General features: G+C 47.8%; 1 protein-coding gene across 1 annotated transcript in view; it reads right to left on the reverse strand.

Annotated features, from left to right (window-relative positions):
• The window catches only part of LOC121446324 (lactase-phlorizin hydrolase-like), a 39,905-nt gene extending 16,488 nt beyond the window's left edge, over positions 1–23,417 (reverse strand). Inside the window, exons 1-10 of the mRNA XM_041648876.1 lie at positions 22,769–23,417; positions 19,952–20,031; positions 15,256–15,339; positions 14,721–14,823; positions 13,486–13,564; positions 10,699–11,419; positions 8,721–9,366; positions 5,284–6,840; positions 3,409–3,677; positions 551–841 (exon numbers count right to left, since the gene is read on the reverse strand). Coding sequence (XP_041504810.1) covers positions 551–841; positions 3,409–3,677; positions 5,284–6,840; positions 8,721–9,366; positions 10,699–11,419; positions 13,486–13,564; positions 14,721–14,823; positions 15,256–15,339; positions 19,952–20,031; positions 22,769–23,417 — 4,479 coding nt within the window. The remainder of the gene's footprint in view (positions 1–550; positions 842–3,408; positions 3,678–5,283; positions 6,841–8,720; positions 9,367–10,698; positions 11,420–13,485; positions 13,565–14,720; positions 14,824–15,255; positions 15,340–19,951; positions 20,032–22,768) is intronic.
• Positions 23,418–24,668: the final 1,251 nt, after the last annotated feature.

Genomic DNA, 24,668 nt, shown 5'->3' on the forward strand with positions numbered 1-24,668 from the left:
CTAACTCTGTACCATGTGAATCAATGGACAATTCAAAACCCAAGTTACAAAACCATTTAGGTGCTTGGGTGATGGCTCACCAGGTGCCTGCCACCAAACCTAATGATGAAGGTTCACCTCGAGGACCCACAAGGGAGAAGGAAAGCGGTCACTCCTATAAAGATTTTCTCAGATATACACACACACACATCTTTTCCAGGGGTTGGCAATATATCTCAGTTGAGTGTACTTGCCTCGAAGGCATGAAGCCTTGGACTCCAATCAGCAACACATATGCCGCATAGTGGTGCTTACCTGTAAACCTAGCACTCATGAGGTTAAGTAGACCAAACAGAGTTCAAGAAAATCTTCAGCTATATAAGGAGTAAGATATAGGAGACCTTGTCTCAAACAAAATAAGTAAATAAATAAATAAATAAGACCCTATCTGAAAAATAAATAGATAATGAGCATGAAGAAGCACACCTTAAAAATATATAGAGTAAATGAATAAAATAAAATCCCACCACTTGTTTGTATATTAAATGGAGTCCTCCTGACCCACTCTCACCTGTGGTGTGATGCCAGCAGCCAGCAGTGCATCTATTAATCGAACATAGTAGTTGAGGCCTGCTTCATTGATGAACCTGGTGGTTCCGTCTGGGAGGACTCGAGGCCAGGAGATGGAGAATCGATAGTGGGACACACCCAGGTTCTGAAGGGCCACCACGTCCTCATCAATCTTGTGGTAACTGTCGCAGGTAACATCTCCGTTGTCATTATTTCCAATCCTCAGTGGTGTGTGGGAAAATGTGTCCCAAATACTGAGTCCTTTGCCATCAGCTCTCCAGGCGCCTTCAATCTCAAGATGACAAGAGGTAGTTTAAGCCACTGACCAAATACATTCCCTTCTGCAGCTCCCTGGGGAGCCTTCTCTGCACACCCTGCACCCAGTTACTAAAGTTGCCCTGCACACATGGCGGCATCACTCTGCACTCTGCTACCGTTCTGGTTTCCCATATCACCATGCAGTGTAGGCACTTGTACGTGTGTGTGTGTGTATGTGTGTGTGCATGCCTCAGTGCATGCGTGTGTGTGCACTCGCATACGCGCCCATACACATGAACGAGAGACAAAAACAGAGAGCCTCACATAGCCTAGGCTGACTTTGAACTCTCATGTAACAAAGGAACTGAGTACTCTACTGAGTCACATCCCCAGTTCCAAGAATGGGTATCACATTTTCGTTTTCCATTTAATGTTGGCAGTGGGGTCTGGCATATGGTGGGTACTCACCAAAGGTGCTGAGTGAACAATATCACATCTGCTACTACCTTAATTACAGGCAAGCCTACTGCAAGGATACTGGTGTGGAGAAAGTATTTGTAGTCCAGATGTACATGGCTGTTTCTATGCCTTCCTCCTCCTCCTCCTCTTCTCTAACTCCCTTCCAATAAGACTTTGGAGAACGCCCGTCAGTGGTGGTCAGTGGGTAGATAAGTACCACATCTGTAATTCACTTTCGAACATTTCAACACATATGGTGGGATAGCAAATATGGTGTCACTGCTGAGATGGTGTTGGCATTCTAGCGAATAATGCACATCCAGTGCTGGCTGGGAGAGGGCGGAGTGGAGCCAGCAGGAAATCACCATAGGAACCATGTGTGTGGAGGTGGAAGAGGCCAGGACCAAAGGGACTAGCCTAAGCTGCCAGGAGCTATACACACACACACACACACACACACACACACACATATATATATACATATACACATACATTGGTATAGAGAGTTCTTCACTGGAGAAAGGAGATGGAAATATGAAAATGAAAGGGCTAGCATTTCCCTATAGATTTGAGCTGGATATATGGATATAAACTCCTAGCTTTAAAGACACAAAGTGTGGGGCTGAGGGATGTGGATAAGTTAGATGAGGCACTGATCGCCATGTATGAGGCCCTGGGCTCCATCTCTAGCACTGCATATGCTGAGAGTATTTAGGCACGCTGGTAAGCCTGGGATTTGGACAGTAGAGGCAGGAGGATCAGAAGTTCAATGTCATCCTTGGCTACAGAGTGAGTTGGTTTACACAAGACTCTGTCTCCTGTATACTTAATTAAGAAATGCCAAGTGGGGAGGCTGAAGGGTAAAATGACAGAAATGTATGTGTGGGAACATCCACGTGCTGTGCAGTTACGACTACTGAGAGGACCTACAAGTTGCGACACTCCAGGGGCAGTCAGGACACCAGAGGACAATTGTTGGCTGCTGTGTAAAACAGCTGGGTCTCACCAGAGAAATGCCTGCTTAACAGCCGGGGAGGAAGAGGAACAGAGTAGCCCACTGTGCCCGAATGCATAGAAAGTCAGACTGGGGTGAGACTCAACTAGGGGAGGCTTGTCTAGGATGCGTGGACCCCAGGCTATCCCATGCCAGCACTGAGAACCCAGCTTAGCGCTGCACACCTGTAACCCCAGGATTCGAGGAAATGGAGGCAGAATGGTCAAGAATCCAAGAATATGGGCTGCTCAGTAAATTCATACAGCCTGAACTGTATGAGACCCTGTCACGAAAAAATATTTGAAATAGTGGAGGAGGAAGAGAAGAAGATGAAGAAGAAGAAAGGCGGAGCCCCACGCCCGCTGAAGAGTGACCATACCTGCACTGTTCTTGCCCTCTCTCATCTTTCCTCTTCCTGAGGTAAGGGAATCACAGACCGTATGTTCTGTGTTCACCTCCTTGTCGTGAACTCAGTAGCAGCCCCAGGTCAGAGCATCAGAAAATACCCAGATTGACTGCTGGGCCAGTTAGGTCATCTGCCTGCACAGCTGGAGCCTCCAGGGAGATTACATGTTTGCATGTTCTTCCTGAACCTTCTGTCATGGCTCTACCTGATCCATCTGCTCCTGCAAATGTCCATCTCAGTCCTTGACAAGATCTACAGACACCTAGAAAACAAATGTCTGACCAATCTATAAAGAAGTTTCTAGACTGAATTAATTAAGGAAAGAAAAATCACCATTAATGTGGGCAATTACCGTTCAGTGGCTGGAGTCTACCAAATAAAACCGAGAAAGTGAGCAGAGCACCCGAATCCACGTTTCTCTACTTCCTGACTGAAGATGTCTTGTGACCAGCTGCCTCACCTGGCTACTGTCAGGACTTTTCCTCAGCCTTAAACTGTGAACCTAAATTAACCCTTCCCTCCATAAGTAGCCTGTGTCAGGAACCTCACCACAGCTACTAGACAAGGAACAAGATAACTTTACCCACAGGAATCTCACTGACTTTGGGGTCTGAGGCACCTGGATCCTCACTGGTCTGCGCAGGTTCACTAGTGGCTCTGGCTTGTGTGCCTCCAGTCCTGTGCACATGCTTGGCGCCCAGCAGCCAGTAGGAAAGTGAGCTCATGGCTCCACACTCCTCACCTGATAGGCAGCAGAAGCCGCACTCCAGATGAAGCCCTTGGGGAACTCTCCATACAAAAACTCGTCCTCCTTGGCCAGGGGCATGCCATTGTTGGTAATGACCTCTGTGTAGTAGCTGGCCGAGGCTCTTGCTGTTCGAGGCCTGGTCACATCGTCAAAGTCAACATGATACAGCCCAAACTTGACCGTGTAGCCTGACAGCCACTCGAAGTTGTCCATCAGCGACCAGGCAATATACCCTCGAAGGTCCACACCATCCAGCCTGTAGGCTAGGAAATGCCAAAGAGAGCAGAAGAAAGCTTTAGCCAGTAGGCAGGGCTCTCGAGAAGCCGGTCCGGTGCTGGTACTGGACTCCGGGCTATGTCCTATGCTAAACCACGCAAGTGTGCAGTCACATGCTTCCTGAGAGAGGAACATGTGACCTCATCACTCATACTTTCTGCTTTTTGTTGTTTTGCTTTTGTCTTTGTGGGGTTTTTTTTTTCTTTTTTGAGACAGTGTTTATCTGTGTCACCCTGGCTGTCCTAAACACACTATGCAGACCAGTCTGGCCTCGTATTCAGAGTTCAGCCTAGCTCTTCATCCCTAGCCACGTGGTTAAATCCCGCAGCAGCACCACCACCACTTTTCACTCTTACTCTTCCTGGCCTCAATGACCTTACAGCAATTGTTATTTGTTAAGGTAAAGGGATAAGCCTCGAATTCAAGAGCCTCAGCCCACGTAGCTAGTAAGCACTCAAGTGTGATATCATTTGAAACATTGTGAGACAGGATCCCAGGTAGCACAGGCTGGTCTTGCACTACCAAGAATAAACTTGGATTTTTTTCCTGCTCCTCCTGCCACTAGTGTTCCAGTGTGGGATTGCAGGCTGCACCTTGTCCATTCTAGGGCTGGGAGTGGAGACTGGGGCTGTGTATTCTGGGCAAGCAGTTTACTAACTAAGCCTCATCCCCTGCTCTAGAAGTGGAAACTTTACCTTTTAATGTAAATCTCTGTGTGTGTATGAGTGAGCAAGTGTGTGTGTGGAACTAGCACACAACCTCAGACGTCAAGTCTTGGACTTCACTCTCTTTTACAAAGCCTCTCATTTGATCTGGAGCTCTGCAAGTGGGCTATGCTTGTCCGCCAGAGAACCCCAAGAATGCACCTTTCTGCTTCCTTGGCACAGAGATTACAAATGAACCAAGTCTGACATTTCCCTGGAAATTGAACTCTGGTCCCTAGGCTTCCAAGACAAACACTTTACTAACTGAGCCACATCTTTGGCACTAGACGTGGGAACTTTACCTTTTTATTTATTTATTTTTGTGTCTGTATATGTGTGTATAATGTATGTGTGTGAATGTGTATGTGGACGCGTGTATGTGTGTATGTATGTGTGTGAGTAATGTTACATGTTTATGTGTGAATACTGTACATGGTGTTTCTGTGTGAAAGTATGTATGTGCATGTGCTTATATATCTGTGTGTATGTATGTGTGTATGAGATTGTGGAAGGGGAATAACCCAACTTACAATGTCATTTTTGGGACTTCACCACTTTTCTTTTTCAGAGTCTCTCATTTGATATGGAGCTCACCAAGTGGGCTAGGCTTGCCCGCCAGAGAGTCCCAAGAATGCACCTTTCTCTTTCCTCAGCACAGAGATTACAAATGTATAAGCCTGATAATTTCCTGGAAATTGAACTCTGGTCCCTAGGCTTGCAAGACAAACAATTTCTAACTGAGCCCTGGCACAAACACAAAAGAGAGATGTTGAGAGTGCCTGCCGAAGCATGGGACACATGACAGATGGAGGACAGGAAAACTGGACACAAAAGAGGCATAGGACAAGAAGAATGGAGGTTTCGTGAGAGGAGCTGAAGCCTCATGTACCTTTCAGAGCCTCGTTGATATAGGTTTTGTGGTAGAATATCCTTTGTGTGTCGTCTAGCGTGGGGCTGTTCAGGCCATGTCCATTCTCCGTGATGTAAATGGGAACGTCGCCATACTCTTCCTTGATCCAGTTCAGCAGCCTCCGCATCCCCCAGGGCACGGCTGAGAACATTGACGGGGAGGTCAACGAAGAATCCATATCGCTGACCGTCAGCTCGCGGTCATCATCATAGTTGGGTGGGTTCAGCCTTGGGGTGCTGTGCTGCACAAACACGGACGAGTAGGTGTTGAGGCAGAAGACATCAGCCGTGCCCCTGATGTACGCCTTCTCCTCCTCTGTGAAGCTGGGCAGGCGGGAGCCCGCCAGGTGCTGCAGTTCACTCCTGTTCCCCACATTCCATTTCATGACATCTGGATAGTCCCCGTTTCTAAAAATGGGGTGGGCAAACCAGCCCAGGGAAAACTGCAGCATCCGGTCGGCAGCTTCCACATCTCTTAGGACTCCTGGGTCTTTGGGTTCCACCCAGTGAGTGTTGAGGTTCAGTGAGATGACCCCCTTCTGCTCCTGCCTGTATTTCTCATCATAAGTATGGTAGACTCTAGCATGAGCCTTGATGAGTGTGTGGCTGACCCTGTAAGGTGCCCAGCCGGGGTCCTGCACATTTGGGGGAAACACCCCTGAACCATAGCCAAACAGCGACACATACAAGGGCTCATTAAAGGTCATCCAGAACTTGACTCTGTCACCAAAGGTCTTAAAACAGAAGTCAGCATAGCTGTTGAACAAATCAATCAAAGAAGAGTTCTCCCAACCTCCAATATCCTGGAGGGCCTGGGGCAGGTCCCAGTGAAACAGTGTCACCATGGGGAAGATGTTGCTCTGCAGCAAGCCGTCAATCAGCCTGTTGTAATAATCCACACCTTGCTCGTTGACAGAACTGTTAGTTCCCGTTGGGAAAATCCGAGGCCAGGAGATAGAGAACCTATAGGCCTTGACCTTCAGGGCGCGAAGAATGTTCAGGTCTTCATTCAGTTTGTTATAGCTGTCACAAGCTATGTCTGCGGTGGCATTGTCTTTCACGGTGCTCCCTGGACTGTGGGTGAAGTTGTCCCAGATGCTGGGTCCTTTGCCATCAGCATCCCAACCTCCTTCGATTTGATAGGCCGAGGAGGACACGCCCCACAGGAAGTCATCTCTGAATGTGCCATGATAGAACAAGTCTCTCTCAAACTTGGGCTGGTTGGAGAACTTCTCCCACACAATTTTAGCGTGGGAGGGCACCTCAGATGGGGAGTTGTAGAAGGTTGTGGCTCTGGAGGAAAAGTCTGCTTTCATAGGCACTGGGGTTCTTCTCAGCTCCTTGGCAGGAAAACCATTCTTTTCAATGATGCCAGTGAAGAAGTGGGCAGATCTCCTGGCAGTTCTTGGCCTGCTGCTGTCACTAAAGTTGACATGGTACAGCCCGAACCTCTGGCTGTACCCTGGGGGTCCTTCGAAGCCATCAATGAGGGAACGAGCAATGTATGCACGGACATCCACCAAATCCTCCTTGACAGCTGTAAAGAGAAAACAAAGTCAGCTCTGTGCGAGCCCGTGCATGCGTACGTGTGTGTTTGTGTGACAGAGAGAGAGAGAGAGAGAGAGAGAGAGAGAGAGAAAGAGAATATACATGGGAAAACCAGAAGATAACCTCATTTGTTGTTCCTTAGGATGCCATCCGCCTTAGTTTCCCTGGGGTTTTCCCTGCATTGTACCTGTGTACCACATGGGTGCAGTGCATACAGAGGTCAAAAGAGGGCATTAGGTGTCATGAGACTAGATTTCTAGAGGGGTGTGGACTATATCTGTGCTGGGACTTGATCTCATGTTCCCCGGAAAAGAAGCCTACAGTGTGAAGTTTTTACTCTTTTGTCTTGGGGGGTAGGGGCACTGAGAAGCTGAAATGAATCACACATGAGGGTAATACTTAGTTATGAATGCCCAGCCTTGGCTTGTTGGTAGCCAGCTTTTCAAAAGTTATCTCAAATACCTTTTCCATCTGGGCTTTTTCCAGTGCTTACTTCCATATGTCTTCCTTTCCTCTGTGGCTGGCTGTGTTGCTGGGTCGCTGGAGCCTTGTGCCCTCCTCTCTTTGTTCTATGGCTTCTTGCTCTCGCTCTTCCTCATTTCCCCTTCTATTTATTCTCTCTGCCTGTCAGCCCTGCCTATCCTTGCTCCTGCTGCCCAGTTGGCCATTCAGCTCTTCATTAGACCATCAGGTACTTTAGACAGGCAAAGAATCACAGCTTCACAGAGTTAAACAAATGCAGCATACACAAAAGTCCTATGCCTTAAAATAACATTTCCCCACATAGCCAGTGTTCTTAACCACTGAGCCATTTCTCCAGCTGCCACCCCCCACAACAACCCCAGCCTGACTCCATACACATTACAAAAGTAATAACAAGGTAGCCCAGGCTGACTTCAAACTCTTGAAGCAGAGGATAAATGTGAACTGCTGATCCCATGGCCTCTACCTCCTGAGCACTGGTGTCACAGGCACACACTCCCTAGTTGACACCCTGCTGGGGGCACGACTGTCAGATGCTAGGAAAACACTACCAAATGAGCTACATCCCGGGCCTATTTAATTGTTTTTAAGACAAGTTCTCATTAAGTATTCCAGGATGACTTTGAACTCTTAATCCTCCTGTTTCTGATTCTAGCTGCTGGGGATAAAGGAATGCACCACCACGCCTAGCGACACGTGTCCCTAATAGGAAATATCACACGAAGATGGAGGCAGAGATGGAGGTGTGAAGCCAACCTTGCCACTCTCCATACATAGACTGTGTCTGGAGAAGATAAGGGAGACTGGGCTAGGCTATTAACCCCATCTCCTCTGATGGCCATGTTCTGCAGAGAGCATCCCTGTCCCTGCTCACTGGCTTCTGTGAGTGACAGCCATCATGAACTGATCTAGGTTAGTGACTGATGTGCGGAAAACCACAAGCCATCCTTTCCCACTTAGATAAGAAGATGCACTGGGTCCGACTGAGCATGTATGCACGGCTCACCTGCAGAACAGGGAGGTACAATGCAGACTGGATAGCAGCTGAGGGAGATGGCGCACGAAGGGGACAGTGCCCTGAGGGCAGTCAGTGGGCTGGGGTCCTTTCCGAAGTGTCAGTCCATGCTGTATCCAGCTGTGGACTGAGTCTCCTCAGAAAAGATGACATTGCTCAACTACACCTTTACTGTCGTACACAGTTCCAGGCTCCTCGTGCTCTCAATTAACACTGATTACTAAGAGAGTGAGAACACCGGACTGGAGAGGCTGAAATGGCTTAGGAAATAAAGGCTCTTGTTGAGCAAGCCTGAAGGCCTGAGTTCAACCTCTGGTCTGTCCCATTACACAACTGTGAAGACTTGGGGATCAGCAGGTTAACCTTCTTACCCTTGAGCACCTCGTTGATGTACAGGTTGAAGTAGTTCACTCTCACCGAGTCATCAAGGAGATCCTCTCCTTCCCCCACCGGCATGCCATTCCCAGCCAAGAAGATTGGAACGCTTCCTTTCGTGTATTCCATGGAAGCAAACCGAAGCAGCCTCCTTACGCCCCAGGGCACCACCCGGATCCAGGGAGATGCAGTCTGGGGCCACGTGGGGTCTATGTGCTGGGAGAAGCCTCCGATGTTATCATAGGTGGGGACGCAGGTCAGCTGTGCAGCGGTGCTGACCAGCCGGGATGTGTAGTGAGACAGACCAAGGAAGTCCGCAGTGCCCTTCAGGAGCTGCTGCTCTGCTGCAGTGAACTCTGGGAGTTGGGCCAGAGGACCCCCACACTGCTGGTTTACCTGCTGGATCTGGGCCCGGAGGGTGGTGGGGTAGTTCCCATCCACAAAGATGGGGTGAGCAAACCAGCCCAGCATGAAGTGCAGGAAGCGCTCAGCAGCAGCAAGGTCCTGGGGACTCTCCCCATCCAGGGGCTCTGCCCAGTCAGAATTGAGCACGATGCCCACGCGTCCCTGCTGCTCTTGGCGATGGTGAAGGTCGTAGTGATGCCAAGTTCTGGCGTGCGCCTTGAGGATCAAGTGGGCCACCTCGGGAGGAAAGAAGGAGGAAAATAATGTCAACAGTTGTACCAGCAAGTGAGAAGTGTGAGCAAGTTCCTGCTGAAGTCAGCAGAACCAGCAATGGGTCTCGGACGTGGCAGGATTGGGAGACAGCCTCATATTCACAAAACCCGGGTCTCCATATCCTGCACTAATGAACATGGCATGGTGGTGCAAGTCTGTACTGACAGAACTCGGGACATGGAGCTGGAGGATGGCAGGTTCATCCTTGCCTGCATAGCAAGTTCAAGGCCACGTCTTTTCTGCTATGGAGGACTGCAACTTAGAACTGTGAGGCAAAGGGACCCTTCTTTCCCCAAGTGATTTTGTGGTGGTGTTCTTTGTTTGTATTTCTAGACTGGGTTTCTCTGTGTAGCCTTGGCTGTCCTAGAAACCATGGTGGCCTTGAACTCAGAGATCTGCCTGCCTCTGCCTCCTGACTACTGATATTAAAGTTGCATGCCACCACCACCCAGTCTGTAAGTGCTTTTGACAGGTGTACTGTCCTAGAGGTGAGAAAAGGGACTGCTACAGATGTGAGGAGAAATGAACACGTTCTCAGCCTGTATACAATAAATATAAAATATCACAGGAGACACTATAAACACTAAGGAACGTCTCAACAATAACAAAAGCTTAACAAAGCCAGCTGTGATGGCTCAGTGTGTACTTTAGAGGCTGAGGCAGGAGGATTTCTGTGTATTCAAGACTGAAAACTGTGTGTTTCATGTTAGCTTGAGCTACAAACTGAGACTCATGTCAATAAACCAATGGAAATAAATAAACAAGATCGTAACGGCTCTGACTAAGGCTGAGTAATAGGCACACAAGTACGTTCCTGAAATACAGAGCCCTGGGTCTACCCCATGAAACTGGGCATGGGCGGCACATGTCTGTCATCGCAGCACCAAGGAGGTGGGGGCCGAACCCAGGCCACGTGTGTGCTAGGAAATAGCTCTACAGCTGAGGACAATCCTCCCAGCCCGGAACTTGTCTTTGGAATCCAGGAGCCTTGACCAGGCCTGAGGGTGTGGCTCAGTTGGCTGAGTGCTCGCCTGTTATAGAAGTCCTAGTTCTAATTCTCATCCCTGTTTAAAACTCAGGCATGGTGGGAGATGCCTGTGACCCCAGCTCTCGGGGAAAACAAGAGGTCAGAAGTTCAAGGTCATCCTCAGTTACTAAAGAGTTCAGTAGCAGCCTGGGTGTAGGAGACAACACTAACACCACCTACTTATCTTTCTCTGTTTTTCTTCCCAGGGCTGGGAGACCACAGCCTGCTGTGTCTTCTAATTGATAGGTGTTTGGGATGGGAGGAAATACCTTAAAAGAAGCCACTCCTGGGTCAGAGATGCCTGGTGGGTGCTGCCCAGTGCCGTAGCCTGCATAACTTATCACCCATGGCTCGTGGAAGGTCACCCACAGCTTCACACGGTCCCCAAAATTGGAGAAGCAGAAGGCTGCATAGTCCAGGAAGGCATCCACCACACTCTCGTTCTGCCACCCGCCTTGATCCTGCAGGGCCTGGGGCAGGTCCCAGTGGAACAGCGTAGCCATGGGATCGATATGGGAGTCCAGCAGGCTGTCTATCAGTCTGTTGTAGTAGGCGACACCTTGCAGGTTGGGGCTGCTCTTCTGCCCAGTGGGGAACAGCCGGGACCAGGAGATGGAGAATTTGTACACCCCAGCCCTGAGGCCTCGGAGCAGGGCCACATCGGAGGCTGGTTTGTGGTAACTGTCACTGGCCACCTTTGCTGTCGCTTGGCCCTTGGCAGCGTTCAGGTCACTGTAGCGGTCCCAGATGCTCGGCCCTCTGCTGCCTTCTGCCCAGGCTCCTTCCACACTAAAGGCTCCCGTAGACACACCCCAGAGGAATCCTTCTGGGAACACATCTTGCCGGAAGGCATCCCTTTCTGCCCTAGACTGGTTAGCAAAGGCTGCCCAGACTCTCTGGTAGGCTGAGACGGGAGAAGAGGGCACAGCTGCTGTCTCCTGCTGCTGCTCAGTCTGAAAGGCCAGGCTGTCGGTTAGAGAACAAGATGGGCTGTGGGGTAGAGCGACATCAAGGGACACAATTAATGACTGAGTTACAAACGCCCCACAGGGTGAGGCATGAGGGCTCATGCCCTTATCTCTGTACTCAGAAGGCAGATGCGGACAGATGTCTGTCAATGTGAGTACAGCCTGGTGTGCAGAGTGAGTTCCAGGCCAGCCAGGGCTGCACAGTGAAACCTTAAGAGGAAGAAAGGAGAAGGACAAAGAGGAGGAAAAGAAGTAGTAGAGAAAGGAAGGATGGACAAAAGAAAAGAAACAAGCAAGCAAGAAAGGAAGGCAAGAAAAGAAAGGAGGTGTATAATGAGGAGGGAGAGGGCCAGGAGAAGGAAAATCCCAGGAGGAGGAGGGTCAGGAGGAGGAGGGTAAGGAGAGGAGGGTCAAGAGGGGGAGGACCAGGAGGAGGAGGGTTAGAAGGAGGAGGGCTAAGAGTGGGAGGGTCAGGAGGAGGAGGTTTAGAAGCAGGAGGGTCAGGAGGAACCAGGCCAACAGGGTACCATCTCTGTCTCAGTGCTGGGGTGACATGCATTCATTCATCACCATTCTTGGCTCTTTTTGCTTTTCTCAGCTCAGGCCCCCATTTTACAGAGAAAGCACTTGACAGACTGAATCTCCAGCCCAATTTGATCTCAGAACTTTTTAAAATAAGGATCCCTTGGAGCAGGCTCTGCTTCCTGTTGGTGCTGTGCTTCAGAGAAGGTGTTCACATCTCACACTGAGGAACTGGGCTCAGGAACTTCATGAAGCTTTAGTGGGCTGCTGAGATCTGCACCTACTCTCTCTTTTTTCTTCGCTTCAATAAAATTACTATATTTATTCACCTTTAACTATCATTATTTATTGCTGTGGTTTTTATATATGGAGGACTTCATGGGGTCTGTTCTCTTCCTCTGCACTTACATGGGACCTGGGGATCAAACTCGGGTCACCCGGCTTGCGTGGTGAGCTGCTCAGATTTTGTCAACCTGACACCAAGCTGGGGTCATCTGAGAAGAGGAAACCTTGACTGAGAAAATGTTTATGTCTGACTGGACTGTACACAGGTCTGTGGGCATCTTCCTGATGTAATGATGGGTGTGAGAGGGCCAAGCCAACTGTAGGTAGAACGACTCCTGGGTAGGTGGTCCCGAGTTGTACAAGAAAGCAGACTGGGAGCTGGAGAGATAAGACAGCTCAGAGGTTGAGAGCACTGGTTGTGTTCTCAGAGGTTGTGAGTTCAATTCCTAGCATCCACATGTTGACTCAGCAATGTCTATAACTGTAGTTCCAACAATGCAGTGCCTCCTCTGATGTGCATACATGCAGACAAAACACACAAATTCATAAAGTAAGGAATCTTGAAAAATAGAAAGAGGGCTGAGCAAGCCATGGAAAGCCAACAAGCAAGCAGCATTCATTCCCCAAAGCCTTAGCTTCAACTCTGCCTCGAGTTCCTGCCCTGACGCCCATCTTGGAGGACAGTATGCTGTAAGAAGAAATGAGCTCTACCCTCCCCAGTTTGCTGTGATCACTGTTTTATCAGAGTAACAGAAAGTCAACTAGAACACAGGCAAGGGCCTTTCCCCTCTGAGGCACCAGAGTCATTCATTCATTCATTCATTCAGAGACTAGGGGGGGTGTGTGCACATGGCATGTGTGAAGGTTGGATGACAACTGTGGGTGTCAGTTGTCTCCTTCCAACATGTGAGCCTGAGAGATCACACTCAGGTCATCAGACTTGGCCAGAGGTGCCAAGTTTGCTGTCCCAGGAGCAAAGTCATGACTGGAGAGATGACTCAGCAGTTAAGACCAATCACTGCTGTTGCAGAAGGCCTGGGTTTAGCTCCTAGCATTCACATGGGAATTCTAGTTCCAAGGGATCTGTCCTTCTGGCGTTCTGACCTCTGTGGGCTCACTCAGGCAGGTGGTGCACTACATACTCACTCAGGATCCTGCATGCGCGCACACACACATCAAACAAAACCAAACACAAGGACAATGGTCCCCAGTGATTGCCCATGTACACAACAGAACCCATAGTAACCGTTCCTTCTTGTTAACGGCACAAGCCAGCATTACCTCTCCTCAGAACTGGATGAGCAGCTCAGGAATGCACTGATGTCGAACCCAACAGTCTGTACTTGGTCTTTGTTTATGGCTGTAAGGAAAGCAGTTAGTTAACTGTGTGTGGAGCTGGAGCAGAAACTTGTAATCAGTAGTTTACCTCATTTTAAAACCACTCTAACCCAAGGGACGATGCTAAGACTTTCTGAAGATAACATAGCTGCATCTGGTCTGCTTAGAACTAGAATGTTGTTCCTCATATTTCAGGGTGAATATTAGTGACCCAAAAACTTCAGAAGATAGCTGGACCCACCCCCGAGTCTTGGTCCTAGAAACATGTTCATACCTCCCTTCGGGCTTTTTATTTTATTTATTTATTTATTTATTTTGAGATAGGATTTCACGATGTAGCTCTTAGAGCTGAATGGCTTTGAACTCAGAGATGCACCTGCCTCTGCCTCCTGAGTACTAGGATTAAAAGTGTCTGCCACTGCCACCTTCTTGTGAAAGTTTAGAAAAAGAAGTCTAGGGAGTTAATAAGTAAGGTGCCTTCTGGGTAAACATGAGGAATTAGCTCAACCTCCAGAACCACACAAAAGCCTGGCATGGGATGAGAGAGATGACTTTGGATAAGGAGCAAACTGTTCTTCTAGAAGACTCGAGTTCAGATCCCAGAACCCAGTGTAGGCAGCTCACAATTACTTGTGAGTAACTCCATTTCCAAAGGATCCAACAGCCTATTCTGTTCTCCTCATGTAACTGTATCAATATATACACACACTCATACAAACACACACACACACACACACACACACACACACACACACATACACACAGACATGCACACATGCATGCACCAAATAGACTTCCCTTGAGTCCAAGGCCTGGCAGGACTACACAGTGATATCTAGACCACAAGGTCCTACACCAGAGTTTTTCAGCATCTTAGATGCTCCCGGGACTGCTCAGAACAGGGGAACACAAGGCTGTTTCCATGCTGACAGTTCACACCTGAGTCAGGAACATGTCATATTGGGCACCCTTGACATCTATACAGGACCACTCTGTGTACCCGGACAGGAGGAGCTCACTGCCAGGGGAGTTATGGGACTTTAGCCTCACCTGGTAGGCTCTTAGTTCAGCCATTTCCCTAGGCCCCTCCCTCATGAGAACCCCCGATGTCAGTATTGCTCCCCAACATGCCAGTGTAATAATGCCACTCGACACCTGCCACATGTTGGTCTACTCACCTTCAAGCAGGCTGAAGAGCAGTGAGGAGGGGCTCTTCCCTGTGGATGGGCAATCCTGAATTTTTAGGGTATAGATGAAAACCTTCATTTTGGGCTCAATGTTCTAGAAAAGATGAAGACCAACAAGTATGCCTTTAGTAATGGGAACAGGGGAAACGCTACATGCTCATCTTCTGGAAAAAACCTCGAGTCACCCCACCTACTGCGGGCAGTGACTTGGACTCTGGAGAGCGACACTAGTCAGTGACCATCGGCCACCAGTCCTTCCTAAATGAAGTGATAACCATAGCAGCTCATTTTACACGGAGAACTTCATACGCCAGCAAGAAGATTAGGGTCGAGACCAAGGTTTCTGCTTGTGTAGGAGCCTGCACTTCCTAAAATGTTTAACCAAGAGGCCGCATCACCATGATCATGAGTGTTCGTGATCATGTTATTGATTGCCTTATGTAAGGCTCAGTCCACGCCTTAGGCAAATGTCACATTTCTGATAAGCTTTCCACTCGCCATCATGAGGGAAAAGCCCTCACATTACCTGCAGGTCACTCAGCTTCTGTGGTAGAGTCGCCACACTTTGGCATGTAGAAGTCAAATCAAGAGAGAGAAAGTCAACCGAGTCCTAGAAACAGGGAGAAGACGCATTAGAACAAGGCCTCCTCAGAAGTGTGCTGGGTCTCCCCATGACTACGCCGATCTTGGAATTCCCAGGAGAAAGCTGAGGATGAGTGTGCATGTGAGTACAGCAGGAGCAGGAGTGTGGTAAACTAGTAAGTGTGAAAATGTGTGTGCTGGGTGTGCGGTGCCAGCAAATGGAGGAGCACCAAGGGAGGGAATCAGTGTCTGGAGCTTCCCCCAGAGATCCTCCTCCCCTGACCTTTGTGATATCTGGGAACCCTCTTGGGGCTGGGGTTTGGTTTTAATTTCAGGCCACAGCTTGAAGCCCCCCCCCTCCACCAGTCAAGCCTGGCTTGAGCAGTTCTACTAGCAGAAAAACAAGCTACACAGCCATGATCACCCGCGCTCTCTAACCCATAGGCTAGCTAGGGACTCCAGCTCACTGAGCCTGTAGCTCATTAGGAAGAACGCTTGTTGAGCGTGTGCAAGGCCCTGTGTCTGTCACCAGCACTGCATTAACAGGGCATGGTGGTGCCCGTCTCTACTCCAGTATGCTCATCTTTGGCTACCTTGTGAGATCAAGGCCAGCTTGTGCAACATGAGATCTTGTATTGAAGAAGAGGAGGAGGAAGAGAATAGTGACAGGGCCTAGCAGCTATAGGTGTCTGCCCTCGACTCTGATGACCTGAGTTTACCCCATCACACATGAGGGTAGAACTGAGACTCCCCAAATTTCCCTCTGTCATCCACGTAAGTGCCCTATGATGTGCACGCCTACATACAGACACACACCACATACACATACACACACATTCAACACACACAACAAATAACATACACGTACACCATAAAACACAAAATAAAAATGTAATGAATTTTTAAAAAAAATCAAGGACAGTCGGGCAGTGGTTGTTCACACCTTTAATCCCAGCACGTGGGAGGTGGAGGCAGGTGGATCTCATTGAGTTCGATGCCAGCCTTTTCTACAAAGAAGTTCCAGGACACTCTCCAATGCTACACAAAGAAAGCCTGTCCCAAAAAGGTAGAAGAAAGGAAGACCAGGCTATTTAATTCCAGGCCTCAAAAGAGAGAAGCAGGTGGATATCTGAGTTTGAGGGTACTCTGGTCTGCACTGTAGTAATAAGAGCGGCGGAGCTGCATCCCCAGCACCCCGGCTGCCTGGCTAGCTTATGCCCGAAATAACAACACACAAACTGTATTCATTTAAACACTGCTTGGCCCTTTAGCTTTAGCCCTTACTGGCTAATTCTGATATACCGATCAACCCATCTCTAATAATCTGTGAGCACCGGTCTTACCGGGAAGATTCTAGGTCGGAGCTTCATCGCGTGTGTCTACCCGGGAGCGGGGCATGGGGGGGTTCTGAGGCGTCTGCTCCTGAGAGGAGAGCTGTGGATTCTGAGCTCACTTCCTCTTCCTCCCAGCGTTCTGTTCTGTTTACTCCTCCCACCTATCTTCTAACCAATGAGGGTCAAGCAGTTTCTTTTTATTTAACCAATGACCTTCCTCCATCACTGCACAGTAAGCGTTTTATAGCCAGGGCTACACAGAGAAATCAAACCCTGCATTGAAAAAGAAAAAGAAGGAAAAAAAAAAAGAAGGAAAGAAAAGAAAGGAACGGGCTGGTTACTGGGCTCATTCAATAATTTCTTTCTATGATTTCTGATGCCCAGTATTTATCTCAAATCCACGAGCAGGTCTTTTGTTGTTGTTGTTTTCTGTGCAGTCTTTCACTGGTCTAGAATTCAGTATGTAGGCTAGGTTGGCCTTGAACTTCTAGAGATCTCCAGGCATCTGCCTCCTAAGTAGTGAGACTAAGCACATGTGTTACCATGTTAATCCCAAGAGTTTGTCTTTAACCCTAATGCTGAAAGATGGAGATAAGCAGGTCCTGGGTGTTCCCTGGACAGTTACTCTTGTGGAATCAGTGTTTCCAGTTTCAGAGAGAGACCGAGAACCTTATTCTAAAAAAAGGGAGATGGGTAGAAAGTGACAGAAGAAGATACCCAATGTTAGCCTCACAGATGAGCAGGTTAGTGCACCTGCACACACAGAAAAGCAATCAAAATAGAAAACAAAGGATTCTGCCTGGTCTCTGGCTTACATATGCTAGAAGAATTTTAAATTCAGGATCTAAACATGGGAAGTCAGCACAGTGAGTCACACATGTGCAAACACACACACATACACAAACATACACACACACACACACACACACACACAACCTGCCTCCGTATGCCTGGCTGGCCACTCTGTTGTTCTCTTGGCTGGAATATCACAAGCTAATCACTGCCCTTCCCTCCCACAGGGCAGCTGATTCACAGGTCAGGCACCAACTGAGAGCCAAGTGTCCTATGCCCTAGTGCCCAACCCTCACTGGCTTCCCAGTGCCTTCCTATCAAGTGATCCCCAGTGTCCACCAGATTTCACATCTGACAGCTCAGGAACTTGAAAAGTAGCCACGATAAGATTCTGAATAAATAAATCTTTTGCTGACTGGATGACATCTAAATTAATTTACAGAGTGATATTTGCAATCAAGAGACCAAAGGGCTGATCATAAAAATCCTTGTACAAGCAAAAATAATAATAATAATAATTCCTTGTTCTGTAACAGCCTTTGAACTGGTATCTCGCCCCATGCATGCAGAACAAAGCTCAGGCATAAACCCAGGAGGAGAGTGTGTGTTTTCCTTCTGGGAAGTGCAAACCCCCAGGGCTTTCTATTGGCGTCCTTGGTATGTGCCTCTCTGGCTCTAGACACCTGCTTTGCCCGGTGTCTATCCTATGCTGACACTGGATTCCTACCATTTTACATCATCCCTACCTTCACTGGTTTCCCTCCTTTTCTGTTTCTTATAGTTCTAGCAAAATTCTCCTTACTGTTAACACCACATAAAAATGTCCTCCAAATACAGGCAGCGGTGGCACATGCCTTTAATCTTGGCACTCGTGAGGCCGAAGCAGGTGGATCTTTGTGAGTTCATAGCAAGTCTGGGCTACAAACGGAGTTCCAAGACAGCCAAGGCTACACAGAGAAACCTGTCTCAAAAAATAAAAAAAGGGTGTCCCCCAATAGGAGGCTCTTATCTGGGCTCCCCTCTCTCCTGAGGGACTCTTTCCCCACTGGCAACTATTAGCTTAGACCAGTAGAGACCCTGGGCTGGGGATGTGGTCCAGGAGGGATGTTTGCCTAGCATGCACAGAGGCCTGGGTTCCACCTTAGCGCGATGGAAACCAGGCATGGTGGTTCATGCCTATGACCCACAACTTGGAGGATCAGGAGTTCAAGGTCATCCTCAGCTATACAGTAACTTAGGCTAGCCTGAGATACATGTGGCCCTTTCTCAAAAACAAAATGAATAAGCAAATAAAGGAGTGAATAAATAAATACCAGTTACTAGAGGAAATGGTGGGGACACCTGAGTCTTAGCACCTTGATATATTTTTCTCTCTATGTGAGTATGTGTAGACTATGTGGGTCCCAGGATTTATATTGTTTTATTTTGTTAGACACAGAGTCTCAGTATGTATCTGCTTGGTCTACAACTCACTAGGTAGCCCAGGCTGGCCCCAAAGTCAAAAAGATCCTCCTGCTTCTGCCTCTTAAGTGCTGAGATTGCAGGCGTGTGACACCATGCCTGTCTGAACTCTGGTTTCTCAATGGAGCCAGGCTAAAACATGACAAATCAAGAGCCAGGCTTATTTCCTTTGAAGTTAGCTACAAATCTTGGGAACGGGTACTGTTTAGAAGAGTTTATAGAGATGTAAACCAGGGCCGGGTTGGTAGCTTGGTTAGCCAAGTACTTGCCCAGCATCCACAAAGTTCAACGAGAGCACTGCATCACCCAGGTGTGTGTTGCATGCCTGTAATCAGGCTGTAGCACTCAGGAGCTGGAGGCAGGAGGCTCTCAAGTTCAAGATAATCTTCTGCTGAATACTGAGTTCTAGGCTACTCTGAGATACATAGGACCTTATCTCAAAAATTTAAAACTAATAATAAAAGCAAAGAAGCAAACAAAATCTCACTTTTAGTAAATCACCATTTAGCCGGGCATGTTGGTGTGCACTGTTAATCCCAGTACCTTGGGAAGCAGAGGCAGGCATTTCTGTGAGTTTGAGGTTTCTTGACCTACATAGTGAGACTGAAGGAACAAGAGCATGACCCTCCACCTTGGAGACACCCCCATTCTCGTCTGAATAGCACCCCATTCTCTGTGATTAATCATAGCCTAAGGACCAACCCCACACCTGTCCCACTCATGAGACCAACAGTTCCAATTTCCCCAAATCAATGTCATGAAGTCAGCACAAGTAGCATTCCTGTACATCCTAGATGAACAACAACCCTGGCCAAACCAACCCTCTGCCCTTTGACCAACCCTCCTCCCCATCCCTGATAAAAAAAAAACTTAGCCCCGCGTGAGAAGCTCAGTCTGGTCTTTTCTGGTGACAGCTCTTCTCAGGTTGACTCAAATACACCTGTGCCGCGGTCACTGAGCAGCCTCACGCTCTTTTCTTCTTACACAGGCCTCATCTCAGAATAAATAAATACAATCACATTTCACCCTAGGCAATACTGATGCAGCATCTACCTTGGTGAGTGCAGCCGAAGATGGGGAGAGCAGGAGCTCGGGAATATCTTCAGCCTTCAGGACCACAGAGAGCCTCCCTTCTGGAACCAAACAGGAAAGAGCAGTAGTTGAGGGGGGGTTGGAGCTTCTGAAGAGATCGATCAGGACCATGACTTCTCTTTAGCAACTGACAGACTCTAGAAAACAAAGTGGCTAAAAATACAATATCTCACTAAGAGAGTAGTTTGTTTTTTATTCGGATTTTGTTTGTGACCGTGGCTGTGCTGGAAGTCAGCTGGCCTTGAACTTACAGAGGTCTGTTTGCCTGTGCCTCCCGAGTGTTTGGACTAAATTCATGTGCCACTATGCATGGCTAAGAGACTATTTTGTTGTTTGAATCAATACAGAGAGCACTTGGAAAAGGCAGGATACCAAGAATTATCTATCCTAAAGTGTGTTCGCAGCCCATGTTCAGCCTTTCAAAAGGCACAACTCAATGATGAGCTGCCAGTGTCAACTCTTCTTCTTGTTTACAGTGGGGCGGGGTTCCTGGTGTTAGCTGGACTGCTTCCCTGTGCTGTGTGTGCATCTGCATTCCCACCAGAGGAGCGTTCACTCTTCTTCCATAGCTGCTGCACCGTTGTATACTCTGTACAGGGAGGTACAACCTTGCAGCTCCTCCAGGTCCCCATCAAGGTCTGCGTCATAGCCATCCTAATAGGTAGGAAGTGGACACTAATTATGATTTTCATTTGAATTTCTCTAACGGTTATTGATGTTTCATGGGGATTTTCTTGTTGTTGTATCTGTTTGTCCATTTCCATATCTTCATTCTAGGGATGTCTATTAAAGACCTTAGCCTTTTTTTTATTGGGAGTGGGGGTAGGACTAGAGGTAGGGTCTCACTATGCTGTCCCAGGCTGGCCTCAAATACATAATCCTCCTGAGTGTTGAGATCATTGGCCTATCACTATATCTAGCTTCTGCATCCTGCTGTTCTTAAGTGGACTTTTTTATCCTGGCCAGGTGTGACACACACCTTCAACCCCAACATTTGGAAGGCAGAGTCAGGTAGATCTGAGAGCTCAAGCTAGGCTGGTCTATACAATAAGTTCAAGGACAGCCAGAACTAGACAGTGAGACCCTGCCTAAAGGGGAGGGGGATTCTTTGACCGTTTCTTGCCCAGGTTGGCCTTGAACTAGCTATGTAACTGAGGATGACCTTAAGCTGTCATTCATTCCTTTGGCTTCCATCTCCTCGGTTAAGCTTTGATGGGAATACAGCACAGGGCTCCATCCATGTACAAATCAAATGTAGACCATTAAGTGGTCTACAGACTTAATAACTACTTTCTCAGTCCTTGCTGCTCATTTTACTTGTGTCATTTTAGCTAACTAATTAATTTATGAATCAGGATCTCGTGTGCCCCAAGTTGACCTTGAACTTCTGGTCATCCTGCTTCCACCTTTTCAGTGCTTGGCTTACAGACATGTGTCACTATGCCCAGATCATGCAATGCAGGAATTGGAACCCATGGCTTCCTGCACGCATGGCAAGCACTCTGCTATGCAAGCACTCAACCTTAGTGCTCATTTAAATTTTGATTTGTTTGTTTTTTTGAGACAAGGTTTCTCTGTGTAACCCAAGCTATCCTGGAACACATTCTGTAGACCCTCAAATTCAGATATCCACCTGTCTCTGCCTAAAAGTGCTGGGATTAAAGACTTGAGCACTATGACCAGATAAAAGCTAACTTCTTCATATTCACATTGTATATAAAAATTTCTATCATTTAAAATTGGCAGAAAAGGATTTTTTTGTAGCAATAGGTGTAAACGGTATTATTCTTTAAAGTCTTTTTAAAAAGCTGCTATTTTAAAACACTGGCTTTACTGTTATCTCTTTTCTTCTACACCCTTCCTAGGGTCTAAATGGTCTTGAACTCATAGAGATCTGCACACCAGGTTGACTCTGAACTTACAATCCTCACACTCAGTCTTTCAAGTGCTAGATTTAGAGACATGCACCACCACACCTGGCTAATTCCCATTTGAAGGCGGTATCAGAAGGAATGATCAGAGGGTGGCAGGATATACACACAGCACTAGTCGCTGCGATGTACTCTGTTCAGAGTAAAAATAAGTCAGTACAGTTGTAGATCTAGCACTTGCCTCTCATGGGCAAGGTTTTAGCTTCAGTCTCCATCGTACATTTACAAATCACAGTCTTCTAATTACGCATCGGTGTGATATTTATCTTTGCCTCGCTTGATGCACTGTAAGCTCCAACTAAAAGGAACACACTTGTTTTCATAAGAGAAGGGGAAATCACAGTCGGGTCTCCTTGTAGAGACTCAGGACAGCACTGTCTCTCCAAGGCAGCTCCAGGTTCAAGGAACTGTCAGAAGAAAGTGGGAGGAATCCTGACTTTATAAACGTCCCTTCAAGGAAGGGCAGAGAAAGACAGTTGCTCATACTTGACCCTGAGGAAGGGTCTAGAAGATAGTTTAAGGGCTGGAGAGATGGCTCAGCATTAAGAGCACAGGCTGCTCTTCCAGAGGTCCCTGGTTTGATTCCTGGCACCCACATGGCAACTCAAAACCGTCTGTAACTCCAGTTCCAGGGGATCTGAGGGCACAGGCATGCACATGGTGCTCAGACAAATATGTAGATAAAACACCCACATATCTAAAATAAAAATAAAATCACACATGCACAGACAGACACACAGAACTCCTAGATTCATACAGGTGGGGGCCTCATCAGTTCCTGCCTAAGAAGCAAACAGAGGAGGGTGGTGAGGGCTGCTGCCGGGCCACCATGTCCGTGTGTACTCACCCTGAGAAGAGAACTCTCTGCGGTAAACTTCAAAGGCTTTCCTGTGGGCATTGCTGAGGGTTTGCAGAGCAGAAGCTTTTGAACCCTGGGGGGCAAGATCCATGATCACTTTCTCCAAGTCGCTGAAGGTGAACCAGATCTCAACAAGGTCCCCAAAGGACTGGAAGGCGAACGTGGCATAGTCGGCAAAGAGGTCAGCAAAGTCCCTGTCTCTCTGGATGGTGCCGTGGGTGGGTGGCGTCTGGTGGCACAGGACCACCATGGGCTGAAGCTGGGCAGCCTTCAGGGACTGCAGGAGTTGTCGGTAGCACTGCACTGCTTCCTGGTCTGGATTCTTGGGGCTTCCCGTTGGGAGAAGCTGTACCCATGATAGAAGTACTTTGTAATGGGTGACCTGACTGGCACGAAGGCTGCTCAAGTACTGTGGCAAGAAAGAGGGCAATGGCTGCTGGCAGACGTAGAAGTCCTTGCTACCAGGTCCAAAACCAGAGCCCTGGGTTCCCAGTGGACGGCTCAGGTTAATCACTAAGTCATTTCTAAGAGGACCAGCGGCTGAAATAAAATTTCTGTCGGGTTCCAGGTCAGTCCCCTGGCATGAAAGACTCAGGAGGACAGTGCTCAGGAAGAGTGCTGTCCAGGACAGCTCCATGTTCAAGGATCTTTTAGAAGCATGTGGAAAGAATCCAGACCTTATAACACTGATGAGGCTATAAAATACAGTGATTATCCACACAATATTTAACTGTGTTATCTATGATCATTAAATTAGGACTTGGTTCAACCAATGTAATCTTCAGGAAAAAAAAAAGTGTTGTGCTTCTGAATACATGTTCACGAACTTGTGTGTGCACAAACATGGAGGCCAGAGGTAGATCTTGGGCGTATTCCCCGATTGTGAGCCCTAGAGTTGTGTCATCACACCTGGTGTTTTACAAGAGCACTGAGCATCAAAACTCAGGTACCCATTGCTGTACAGCAAGCACTTTACCAACTGAACCATCTCCTCTGCGGTAATATTTAAAAATTTAAATACCACGAGATGTTATTGGAATTGTTAGGGTGTCTGAACTGTGACAGTCCCAACAAGCTAGGTTCAGGCACTGGTCCCCCAAATGCCAGACTTGTAACACTGAAAAAACACAAAGAATTATTCAGAGTGGACAGAATGGAAAGAAAAAAGAGGTATGTTGAACTTCTAGGGCTATTTTCACAGTCCTGATATGAGTCTTGCTAATTTTCTTTTTTTTAGATTTATTGCCAGGCAGTGGTGACATGTCTTTAATCTCAGCACTCAGGAACTCCTTGAGTTCCAGGCCAGTCTGGTGTAGAACTGGCCTGTGAGTTCCATGACAGTCAGGGCAACACAGAGAAACATCACATACACGCCAGGCAGCCTCAGAGGCTAGAAGAGAGTGTCAGATCCCCTGGAACTGCAGTTATACATGGTTTTGAGTCACCATATAGATACTGGGAATCAAACCGGGTCCTCTGCTGAGCAGCAGTTCTTAACCACGGCACAGCTCTCCAGTCCCTGAGGTTTAAGGTTAAATAAAGGGCACAGCTCAGCAGTTCTGGTCAAGGTATGGCCCTGCCCCTCACTGACCAGTTTCTCAGGCAGCCTGAAAAGTGTTGACCTGTGTGTTTGGGTGTAGTTCCTTCCCGGAAGATAAGTTCCCTCCCTGATTGGAACTCAATTTCATCTTTTGTTCTTGCCCTACCCCAAGGCTGCATGGAATTCCAGGGGAAATCCTAATTCCATGGGCTTCTGTTCAAACTGTTTTCTAGACATAGGAATGGGGTTGTAGGTCTCCCTCCTAAGAATGAAGGTTACACCAACAAACTTCATACAAGGACAGGAAGTTGAAAATTCCTGAACAAACCAGATGAAATTTGACACAAG

This window comes from Microtus oregoni, unplaced genomic scaffold (assembly GCF_018167655.1).
Source record: "Microtus oregoni isolate MIOR12 unplaced genomic scaffold, Mior012 000003F_ref0000135, whole genome shotgun sequence".
NCBI lineage: Eukaryota > Metazoa > Chordata > Mammalia > Rodentia > Cricetidae > Microtus > Microtus oregoni.